The sequence below is a fragment of the Drosophila hydei genome, unplaced genomic scaffold (genome assembly GCF_003285905.1).
Source record: "Drosophila hydei strain 15085-1641.00,03,60 unplaced genomic scaffold, DhydRS2 tig00008121-arrow-pilon, whole genome shotgun sequence".
NCBI lineage: Eukaryota > Metazoa > Arthropoda > Insecta > Diptera > Drosophilidae > Drosophila > Drosophila hydei.
The window spans coordinates 1,316,990-1,328,827 of NW_022045832.1; the positions used below are offsets into that span (position 1 = coordinate 1,316,990).

Consider the following 11,838-nt stretch of genomic DNA (forward strand, 5'->3'; position numbering starts at 1 on the left):
TTGCGGTAGCTTCATTCGCTGGCAACATGTCGACTAGCTGCCATCAGCTGTGCGTCGCAACAAAAACAGCTGCGGCTGTAATGCAAAACAAATGTTGCATCAGCCAATCCGGCAAAGCGAGGGCTGTCTCTTTCTCTCGCTCTCTTTATTTCTCACAGAAGGTTTATTCACCTTTTACTTCACAATAAAGGTTCGCCTCTGACAAACTATATATATTTTTATTATATATATAACAGATGTATTGTATCTTAAAAGTTTATAAAATAATAAATCATATTTATGCCAGCTTCAGTTTAAGCGTTTTCAACTCTACTACATTCCTTCATAAATAATTTGCATATTTATATATATTAAATTTTTTCTCTTTCTGTCTGTCTGTCTCTTGAGTGTCTTTTAACGCGAAAAGCATTGGTGTTACCTGGATTACATTTTAAATTGCATTCAGAATTCCACCAATCCGCATATTTTATGGGATTTCAAGAGATTTTAGCTGAGGAGCTTATGGAGCTAATGCCAAAGATTCTTCAAATTTAATTTAAAGAAACTTCCTCAGTTCTCGTCAAAAAAAGCTTTGGCTAACAAATTGAAATTTTTCTTATCAGAAAATATAAGTGAGAAAATAAAAATTCGTAGAATGAATTACATTCATGATTTTTTATGTAAACTCTTGCGCTTTGAAGTAAACTTATTTTTAATGCATTGCCATTAAACGATGAGGCCAATATATATTTCCCAGTATATTTAAGATATTTTTTTGGAAATATACAAACTTTCCTTTCTCTCAAATATTTTTTATGTATGATAATGAAATTTCATAGTCAGGCGATAGCGAAAAGAGTATCTAATGTAAGACATTAATTTATATATATTATATATATAATATACTTAAGCAGTACAGACAACTTAGCGCGTTGGCTAACAAAGCTAACGGAGCATTCAAAGACTAGAATGGAATCCTCGTTGTGCTTACAAAGCAGAGCCGATTAGATGAGACACTTTATATTATATATGTTTAAAAAATAATGTAGAAATATATATATACTTATATATTCAATATAAATTCAAAGCTTTAAATACTTCCTGGTATAGCACAATTTCAGTAACCATATCAAAACTTGAATATGCAATCGAGCAATCTCCAGTAATACGCATAAGAAGCGAAATCTGAAAAATACATTTTCCTTTTCTTGCTTTTATTTCCACTTGATTTACTCAGTTGCCACAAAGAAAGTTAAGCCCTTTATATATTAAAATACGATCGTAATTCGAGCGTATAAAGATACCACCTTTATTTAAGCAGATTGACTAGAATGTACCCTATACAAGCTGTCAGTGGGTAACAAAATACGAATTATGCTAATATATTTATATATATATATATATTCAGCACGCAATCAGGTGTGGACAAAAGCAAACAGTTTTACGTTTTGCGAAGTGAATAAATTATTTCGTTTAGGGTATTAGCAATCGTAAATGAATTTAGTCAAAAACCTGAACAGGCAGGCGGTTGTGTTAGGTCTTATCTTATAGATTCATTACATATGAATGATAAAATCATTTAAGATCAGCAACTGTTTGTTTTACGGAATCTATTCCAGACTTTAGTCAGGGGCAGCGACTTAGTCGGCCTGCTATTTGCGCGCACAGATATTGCAGGCTACAGATGCACGGATGCTGCGTGTGTGTGTGCGTGCGTGTGTATGTGTGTGTGCATGTGTGTGTGTGTATATGGGAATATTTGCAGCGATTTTTCTTTTTTTTTGGCACACGCTCGACAGGCAACGACCGGTTTAGACGTTGCCGTTCGCAAGCCAGCCAAAATGGATTTCGAGAGTGTTTTGGAGAAATGTGGAAGCTTTGGGCGATACCAGTTCGTATTGCTCGTGCTCTATGGCTACACGAATATTTTGTCGTCCTTTCACTACTTCTCGCAGACCATCATCAGCTTTACGCCGCCGCATAGGTAATATTTAAAATTAATTTAAAATGCATTTACATATTTATATATATTTTTTATTGACGTCATTTGTAGCTGCGTGGCTGAAGCAACGTCAGGTTCGTATGTGTCGATAAATGGCTCCTACTTGGACCGCTGCAGCTATACGAAGTGGAATTCAGATGAGTCGATGAGCGAGGAATTCAAATGTCAATCCTGGCAATTTGAGCGTGAGAGCAATTATGAGAGCATTACCACCGAGGTAAGTGAACCCTGAAAGTATGCAACATATGAAGCAGCAGCACAACTGACACTCGCATCCTGCAATATTGTGCACAGCTCGAGTGGGTCTGTGATGATGCCTACAAGCTGGCCGTGGGTCAATCGTTCTTCTTCATTGGCTCCGTGCTGGGCACCATATTCTTTGGCTATCTGGCAGATCGTATTGGCAGATTGAAGGCCTGCATGCTGACCACTCTGACGGGCGCCTTTGGTGATTTCATCACGTCCTTTGTCAATTCACTGCCTCTTTTCTCGGCTGGCCGCTTTGTGGCCGGCCTGTCAACGGACACGCAGTATATTCTGATGTACATACTGGGTTCGTTTACCTCTGCTAGTATTAACCATTACAGGTGTTTCAAAATGAGTTATCTTTAATTACAGTATTCGAGTATCTGAGTCCCAAACATCGTACTTTGGGTCTTAACATCGTTTTGGCTGTATTCTATTGTGTGGGCCTGGTCATATCGCCGTGGGTGGCCATTTGGGTGGGCACTTGGCGCAACTATCTGTGGGCTGCCTCGTTGCCGGCATTGGGCGTGCTCTGCTATCCGTGCTTGCTCTTCGAGAGCGCCGAGTGGCTGTTGACGAAGCGTCAGTTCGAGAAGGCTGCGGAATGCTTGCGACGCATTGCCAAGTTTAATAGGCGCCAAGTGGACGAGTATGTGTTTGACGAGTTCATTAAGCACTATCACGAAAAGATAAACGTGGAGCAGAAAACCACAAACGATACGTTCATGGGCATGCTAAGGACGCCAAGATTGCGCAAATTTACTATCATACTGCTCATTAAGTCGTAAGTTTGGCGGCATTAGAATTGCTTAGACTACAACGATTTCTTCACAGCATGATCATCACGGTGGCCTTTGACATACTCAGCCGCAACATGGAGGGCATGGGCACTTCGCCGTTCATGCTCTTCTCATACACCAGCTTCACATACCTGCCAGCCGGCCTGACCATAATACTCTTCCAGAACTACATCGGGCGCAAGGGCATGGCCTGTGCCTCCCTATTTGTGGGCGCTGTCATTACGGCAGTGACGGGCTATTTGATAGCCAACTTAGACCCAGCTGAGCATTCGCTGGTGCTGGCGCTAATGGTGGGCCTGGGCAGATATGGAGGCGTCGTCGCCTACGATGCGGAGGCTCAATATGCTGCCGAGATAATACCCACAAGTGTACGCGGCCGCGGCATGTCTAACATACACGTCGTGGGCTATGCCTTTGGCTTCTTTAGTTCGTACATCATATTTTTGGGCACTTTCTACAAGCCTCTGCCCTCGATTTTTATCAGTCTTCTCATGTTTATTGGATCCGCGTTATGTCTAGCGCTGCCGGAAACAGTCAAAAGGTAAGTTATTTCCCGCTATTGCATTCAAATATTAATCCAATATACTTATAGGAAACTGCCCCAAACATTGACGGATGGTGAGACGTTCGGTGTAGGCGAAAAGTGGTATTACTTTCCCTGCTTTAGTCAGAAGCGGATACAGGACGGCGAAACGATATCTGTTGCCACCATAGAAAATACTCATACAGCAACTTTACCTAAATAGCTCTGAAAATAAAGCTTATCATTATAGTATAATTCAAACTGCAACTGCATTTCTTACACTCATAAAGATGGAATCTCGTGTAGCAACGCGTACCCAGTACTGCGAGTGAGCCGATCCTGCTAGTTTTTTATTGCGCTTTATGGTTGAATTGGGGCAATTTAAGCATTATGATTTAATAAATGTTTAAATCATCAGAAAGCCAGCCACAAGTGTCAGAGAATTAGACGCCAAAGATCAGCTTTATGATTTATAATTATTGCGTCGATGCTTTCGGAACTTGTCACTGATGTGCATCCCATGCTTAATAAAATCTGGCGTGCGCTGGAAGCCGGGAATTTCACAATGTCAATAGAGTTGTAATCTATACTATATATTAGCGGTGTTTATAAGCCGAGCGATAAACTTGTCAGACGCCATATATAATTGCCTTAAGTCTGCTTAATGCGCAGACGTGACTTACAGCATCCGATGCTAAATCCTTCACTAAGCACTTTTGCGATTGCCAAAAATGGTTAGATCGCCCCACTGACTCGGTATTTCGACTCTCTTCGAGTTTAACGGCTGATAAGAGAAATCATGAGAAATGTACATCTCGAAAAAGCCCCTTTCAAGACATTCTACGGCTTCCCCGACGACATTCCTCGAGTAACATTCACTATATCAGCTATCATATGCCGTAATATGGCTATAGAGCTTGGGTAAATCGGATGCTAGGTAAATAATTATAGCACCATATAGCTGCTACGTATTGTAGGCAATCAATGGGCAGAGAGTAGCTGACTCTGACAGTTTGTCTTGCTGTACGACTACTGTGTTTGTCCAAGTCTCAAAGTTTTATAGCCCAATAGAGATAGCTAAAGCCGATTCTCACCTTAATCTTGAGCGCCTTCTAACGGCGATCACTCTATATAAGATAGCAAGTCAAGAGCAGAGCATCAACAATCAGTTGACTGTTGGACTCGGAGCATGTTGTTAATGGGGAACTGTTCAATCCTCGACTCCTTCTGCATATCTGCTGTATAAAGTGTGTTTGATACGAAATATGGATTTCGATCGCGTGCTCGAAAAGTGCGGAAGTTTCGGACGCTTTCAATTTGTTATCTTAATACTGTACGGGTATACGAATATATTGAGTTCATTGCATTATTTCTCGCAAACCCTTATAACATTTACGCCGGAGCATTGGTACGTATTTAGTGAACATATCCTTGATCTCCTTGTTGACTGATTGAGTTTGTTAAATGTCTCGTTTAGGTGCTCCCATGATGATCTTCATGGTCTCAGCGCAGAGTCGATACGCTCTATTTATTCAAATGTGACTAATCCCTCCTGCACTTTGCTCAATGGCGTGGTCAATGGCACAGGCATTGCTGACGAGCAGGAGACTTGCCAAAATTGGATTTTCGAACGTGAAAGCGGCTACGAGAGCTTGACGACTGAGCTGAAATGGGTCTGTGACAAGTCGCATCAGCCGGCCGTGGGTCAATCGTTCTTCTTTGTGGGCTCTGTGGTGGGCACCGTTACATTTGGCTATCTCTCGGATCGCATTGGCCGCCTGCCAGCCATGTTAATGGCCACCGTAGCTGGAGCATCCGGCGACTTTATGACGTCATTTGTGCACACCTTGCCCTGGTTTGCGTTCTCAAGATTTGTGTCGGGTCTCTCCACCGACACTATGTACTATTTGATGTATATTTTGGGTGGGTACTCCTTCACTCATCTTCATTCAGGTGGATAGCACAATAACTAGACATTATTCTCTCTTAGTGTTCGAGTACCTCAGTCCGAAGCGCCGCACCTTTGGTCTTAACATCATACTCGCCTTCTTCTACTGTTTCGGGCTGATGACTTCGCCATGGCTCGCCATCTGGATTGGCAACTGGCGCCACTACCTATGGATAGCCTCGTTGCCCGCCCTCGGAGTGCTCGCCTATCCGCTCTTAATCTGCGAGAGCGCTCAGTGGCTGCTTACTAAGAAACGATACGATCAAGCCGTGAAATGCCTCAAGTGGGTGGCAAAGTTCAATGGGCGACAGGTGGAGGACTCTGTCTTTGACGAGTTCATTAAGCACTATCGCGAGAAGGTGATCGAGGAACAGAAACTAACTAAGCACGAGGACACGTTTATGGGAATGTTTCGAACACCGCGTCTGCGACGATTCACCTTGACATTGCTGCTCAAATCGTAAGCTTTTGCCTGCTATCAGCCTTTGGCTCTTCTCTAATTTTGTCTACTCCAACAGCGTCATTATTACACTGTCTTATGATGTGATAAACCGCAATATGGAGGGTCTCGGCACATCACCCTTTAAGCTCTTCTCTTTCACGTCGATAAACTATTTGCCAGCTGGCTGCACGATTCTGCTTCTTCAAAATATTATCGGCCGCAAGGGCATGGCTTGTGGGGCACTCCTGGTGGGCGGCATTATTACCACAGTCACAGGCTTCCTCATCGCCTTCCTGGACCCGAAGGAAAACGCTCTCCTGCTGGCCATTATGATCGGCCTGGGTCGCTATGGGTCGACAGTGTCCTATGATGCCGAAATTCAGTACGCCGCCGAGATAATACCAACGAGTGTGCGAGGGCGTGCCGTCTCCAATATACATGTGATTGGGCTTGCCTCGAGTTCATTGTCCTTCTACGTGATCTACTTGGCAAAGTTTTATAAGCCGCTGCCGTCGATATTCATAAGTTGTCTTATGTTCCTTGGCGCTGGCCTATGTCTGACGCTTCCGGAAACTTTACACAAGTAATTCCCACTGCTTATCCAAAGTGCGTAAGCCATTTAATAACTGTGCTTTTGTTCTCTAGAAAACTACCTGAAAACCTGGCCGATGGTGAACGCTTTGCTATGAACGAGGGCTGCTTGTATTTCCCATGCTTCAAGAAACACCGCCAAAGCCTAACGGAAACTGGCGATAAAAAGTCTGATGCTTAGCTCCTGGCTACCTAAGCCGATCCATCTGAAACTGATTCAGTAATAAAACCCCATAACCTGATAATGAGCTTAACGCAATGTTAGTTCCTGTAACTGAATGGTCTGATAAGTATTACTCATGTAAAGAATGCATAGTAATCGGGATTTAACCGTTAAATTATATATACATGTATTCCGCTTAATCTATTTTGATTTTAATTAAACTGAACTGAACTCAATTAAACTGAACTATATTTACATAATATCTCATCTGCCCTCTAAGATAGCTTAAATGACAACTTAAAGTCTCTAAATATTTTTCTGCTTCTCAATTCAGTCGTTCCACATTTTCCTATACGTAACTTCTTCAAACTCATATAAGATGTCTTTAGGCAATCTTTATTTTCTCTGCTCTCTGTTGTTCATACATCCCGCTATCTGTACAGCTTCAAGTTATTTTTCCGCTTTTGAAACTTAAAACGACTTGATATATAAGTTAACACATAACATTTAATATAGGGTATTTCATAAGTTTATAACCAACCCTCGCTATCGCGTGTTTCGTAAGTTAAGAAACAGCCCTCGCAATTGCGACACTGCATACTTTGTATCAGCGCGCTATAACTGCAATGGTCAGCGGCGGTAACCAGATACTTTTGTTTACTGCAAGAGTTTCCGTTATTGCCTAAGATTGCTGAGTCGGCTTGCCGACCATGACATTGTGGTGTGATGCGAGTTTTGGCTTAGCTTAAGTGAAATATTCTATGTAGCTAAAAATCAGTTTTGCATTGAAGTTTGAAGAATAAACCCGCACTACTCCGGCACACCGCCGTAATCAAATTGTTATATTTCTGATCATTGCTGAGCCACAAGGCCAGTTAATAGAAAAGGGGGTGAAGTCAAACCCTCCAACATAATCATCATAAGAAGATTATAATTACCCGATCAACGCTGGACCTGCCACCGACGCCTAGCTCATAGCTGGACCAGCAACTTATTGATTAAGACTATAAATACCCGATCAACGCTGGACCTGCCACCGACGCCTAGTTCATCGCTGGACCAGCAACATATTAATTGGCGCCCAACGTAAAAAAAAAAAAAAAAAAAAAAAAAAAAAAAAAAAAAAAAAAAAAAAAAAAAAAATTTTTTTTTTGGAATTTAAATCAGAATTTCATATTGCGATTGCCTGACAACGTCATAGCCGAATGCGATGGAAAAACCCACACACTGCAGAGTTGCACCGCTTCACCTGGAGCCACCTTTTGTCGTCTGGCATTAGAGAGTTCATGTGCCAAAGAGCTCCATGCAGGTGGCACGGCACACTGTGAAATCCAGCCGAGCAACCTGGAAATAATCACCCACGTAGATGATGGAATCATCATTCTTAACGACGGGTCCGCAAGGATCCAGGTGGATAACGGCACTGAAATCCAAGTACACGGCACGCATCTCATTACGTTCGGGGACCGAGTCGCGATCAACGGGACTCTGTTTTACAACCACAACAACGTACGCAATAGAGTCCCGGGCATTGCCAACTCTCCCTTGCTGAACATCACTGCCAGCCAAGATGTCCTCAGCCTCCCTTATCTTCATCGTTTAAATGAACGTAATTTGGAGGAGATACAGCAATTCAAGAAAGACGCCGGAACTGATCAAGCTTATCGTGTGGCATTCATCATTGGAGGTATATGCTGTGCTTTAATCTGCATTGGCCTCACCCTTTGGCGGTTCATCGACGCAAGGAAGTCTGCGAAGCAATTACGAGAAGTCGTCGCCGGAATTGGGTCGGCCGAGGGCGGCCTTACACTTGAAGGGGGAGTAGTTAACACATAACATTTAATATAGGGTATTTCATAAGTTTATAACCAACCCTCGCTATCGCGTGTTTCGTAAGTTAAGAAACAGCCCTCGCAATTGCGACACTGCATACTTTGTATCAGCGCGCTATAACTGCAATGGTCAGCGGCGGTAACCAGATACTTTTGTTTACTGCAAGAGTTTCCGTTATTGCCTAAGATTGCTGAGTCGGCTTGCCGACCATGACATTGTGGTGTGATGCGAGTTTTGGCTTAGCTTAAGTGAAATATTCTATGTAGCTAAAAATCAGTTTTGCATTGAAGTTTGAAGAATAAACCCGCACTACTCCGGCACACCGCCGTAATCAAATTGTTATATTTCTGATCATTGCTGAGCCACAAGGCCAGTTAATAGAAAAGGGGGTGAAGTCAAACCCTCCAACATAATCATCATAAGAAGATTATAATTACCCGATCAACGCTGGACCTGCCACCGACGCCTAGCTCATAGCTGGACCAGCAACTTATTGATTAAGACTATAAATACCCGATCAACGCTGGACCTGCCACCGACGCCTAGTTCATCGCTGGACCAGCAACATATTAATTTATATATATATATAATGATGTAAGTACTCTAAGGCCGTCTCAAGAAAAACTATATTTTCCATATCACCCGAGCACGAGTACTTTAATGATAAATTATTGTTCAGCTCTCTTTCAGCTTTACTCAAAAGATTCGACTGAAATTCATACTTGTCCACAAAATCGGCATAAATATTTTTATTTTACGACAAAATTTTAATCATATTTATATATTATTGGAGTACACTTTTTAAGAAATTTGACTTTGGGATTGGGACTTTAGATTGCAATTTAATAATTTTTTTTTTTCAATAAACTTCTATATATATATATATATATATACATATATATATATATATAAAATAATAAAAAAGGAAGTGATCTCTATGACGTCAAAGTGCTTATTGGAAAAAATATATATGTATTTACATATATTTATACATATATATGTATGTATGTATGTATGTATGTATGTATATACAGATTATGCATGTACGATTAAAGCTTGAACCGAGCTTGTCCAACTAGGACATATCCTAAACACAACGCTGGGCTGCTGTTTACAGCTTGAAACTTAATTTGTACATAAATATAAAAAATAATATAAATATTTATAGAGCAAATTTATTTTATTTATTTTCTTCAATATGTAGTCTTATATTATATGCACAATCTGTACACATCTGTAATCACTCTGTAATAGTCAGAAGTAAGCATCCGAAACCACATAATGTACAAAAATTACTAATTCTTATGAATGATATTATAATTTTATGAATCTGCGCATTCCCATAGGTGTAGACGCCACTTGCCACTTGAGGCATTTCACAGCTTGCCACACTGGATAGCTGAGCAACGAGGCTAGCCACAGGCAGTTGCCAATTCAGGTGAATTTATCATCTTTTCCATTCCTTGACTCAACTCATTTTATTACTTATATTTTATGTGAGCGCAAACGTCTTGATTCTGGCTGTTGCGTAGACTTGGATAAAAACATTATACCCTTTTTATCCAATTTGAATTGATTTCGGGTATAAAACCCCAAGAAAGTGTGGCAGTTCTCTTAGTTTAAGCGGAGAGTAGCGAGATTAAAAGAGCATCGCATTCAATAGCAGTAAAGTGTTACAGAACTTAAACTTGAAATGGCAAAGTTTCTGGTTTTGATCATATCTTTAACCTTCTATTGTCCGATTCCGTTAGAATCTGTAATTATATGGAACAATTACCAAAGAATTTTTCCCCACCTAAACGAGACAAGTTGTACAAAAAACAAGGAAAATATGAAAAACGTAGTTTTGCAATATTTAAACACGACAAACAAAATTGCTCAACAACGAGGCAGCTTGATAACACAATCAATTGAACATGTCAGGAGACTAAAAGACGAGTTAACTAAATCTAAACTTATTAATCAACAACTAATAGCAGAACAACAAACCAAAAACATAGATCTGGAGCGAAGTATGAGAGAGGCATTCGCTGAAAAAGATGCGCAGATTCGCAACTTAACAACCAAAGCTAGGGTCACACAAGCTGAGCTAGAGCAAACGAAAACTGAAAAAAAAAATTTAGAAGATAATTTGAAACGTTTGCGAATTCAAACTAAAAACTCCGACGACAAAATAATTTTACTGGAATCAAAATTAAGAACATTTGAACAAAATATTACTGAGCATCAAGAAAATCTGAAAATATGCAAACAAAACATAAGCGAAACTGTAAATAGATCTGCACTAAATGAAGAGAGAGTTAAACTAGATACCAAAGTGGACAAAGTGAAGAACAATTGTACTCATCCTGGCCATTTAAATGTAATATCGCTCCCTAACCAGGAGACTTTCCAAGTGCCGTGCACCGTGGTCGGGTCTAATAATCAGGTCTGGATAATTGTCGAGCGTCGATTGGATCACAAAATAAGCTTTAATCGTCGCTGGGAGGAATATGCACAGGGCTTTGGTAACTTCAGCACTGAATTCTTCATTGGACTGCAAAAGTTGCACCTGATGACATCGTCTCAGCCGCACGAGCTCTTGATACGATTAGACAATGGCCAGAGAATAAAAAGCGCATCTTACAGCCACTTCCGAATTGGGAACGAGACTGAGGGCTATGCATTAAAGTCACTTGGCAAATACGCGGGAGACGCTGGCGACGGATTGGGAGAGAGCTTGAATCAAAAGTTCAGCACTTTCGATGTCGACAATGATCTAATTGACGGCGTTAACTGCGCCAAGGATTCCAATGGAGGGTGGTGGGAAACAGGTTGCAGCAAATCGTAAGTAACATTGAAATCTAACTCATATTATTAACTAACAAATTTTCTATATTCATATAGTAATCTGAACTTTTATATCAGAAGCAACTTGGTCCTCTGGAACAATTTTCTCGACTCCGTACATTCCGTTGAAATGCTGATACGTCCAGCAAATAGCGATCACAATTGAAAATATAAAACTAAATTCCATTTCCAAAAATGAAAAACGAATAAAAGATAATTTCGTTAGATTTGTATACATGTGGAGTTTTTTTTTTTTTTGTTTAAATTGTTTCTAAAATTGTAGTTATTATCAGATTTGCATTAAATCAAAATAAACTCTTTCTAAATATTAAAGTAATACGCTTAAGCTAAACTATAACATATTACATATATGTAAATGTGTTTAATAAGTATTCAATTCATTCAGTTAAGTGAAATTGTGCCGCTTAAATGTTAACTATACGATTTTGATTCCCATTTCGGCTTCGATATTTTACATGCTT

At 40.4% G+C, this 11,838-nt stretch overlaps 3 protein-coding genes across 4 annotated transcripts; all 3 read left to right on the forward strand.

Annotated features, from left to right (window-relative positions):
• Positions 1-1,748: 1,748 nt before the first annotated feature.
• LOC111604225 (organic cation transporter protein-like) lies at positions 1,749-3,773 on the forward strand. The gene is made up of 6 exons (XM_023322196.2): positions 1,749-1,963; positions 2,033-2,198; positions 2,276-2,534; positions 2,600-3,011; positions 3,062-3,568; positions 3,620-3,773. The coding sequence occupies exons 1-6, from the start codon at positions 1,821-1,823 to the stop codon at positions 3,771-3,773; spliced, it is 1,641 nt and encodes a 546-aa protein (XP_023177964.2). The 5' UTR covers positions 1,749-1,820.
• A 924-nt stretch (positions 3,774-4,697) lies between these two features.
• LOC111604222 (organic cation transporter-like protein) lies at positions 4,698-6,917 on the forward strand. Its single transcript, XM_023322192.2, has 5 exons — positions 4,698-4,958; positions 5,028-5,473; positions 5,541-5,958; positions 6,017-6,523; positions 6,586-6,917. Exons 1-5 carry the CDS (start codon positions 4,816-4,818, stop codon positions 6,710-6,712), a joined length of 1,641 nt encoding a protein of 546 aa, XP_023177960.1. The 5' UTR covers positions 4,698-4,815; the 3' UTR covers positions 6,713-6,917.
• A 3,281-nt stretch (positions 6,918-10,198) lies between these two features.
• LOC111604233 (fibrinogen-like protein 1) lies at positions 10,199-11,539 on the forward strand. 2 transcript variants are annotated; one of them, XM_023322210.2, is made up of 2 exons: positions 10,199-11,353; positions 11,414-11,539. In XM_023322210.2, exons 1-2 carry the CDS (start codon positions 10,221-10,223, stop codon positions 11,520-11,522), a joined length of 1,242 nt encoding a protein of 413 aa, XP_023177978.2. In that variant the 5' UTR covers positions 10,199-10,220; the 3' UTR covers positions 11,523-11,539. The 2 variants fall into 2 exon arrangements, with proteins under 2 accessions (XP_023177978.2, XP_023177979.2); XM_023322211.2 differs by having other exon boundaries at positions 11,435-11,539.
• Positions 11,540-11,838: the final 299 nt, after the last annotated feature.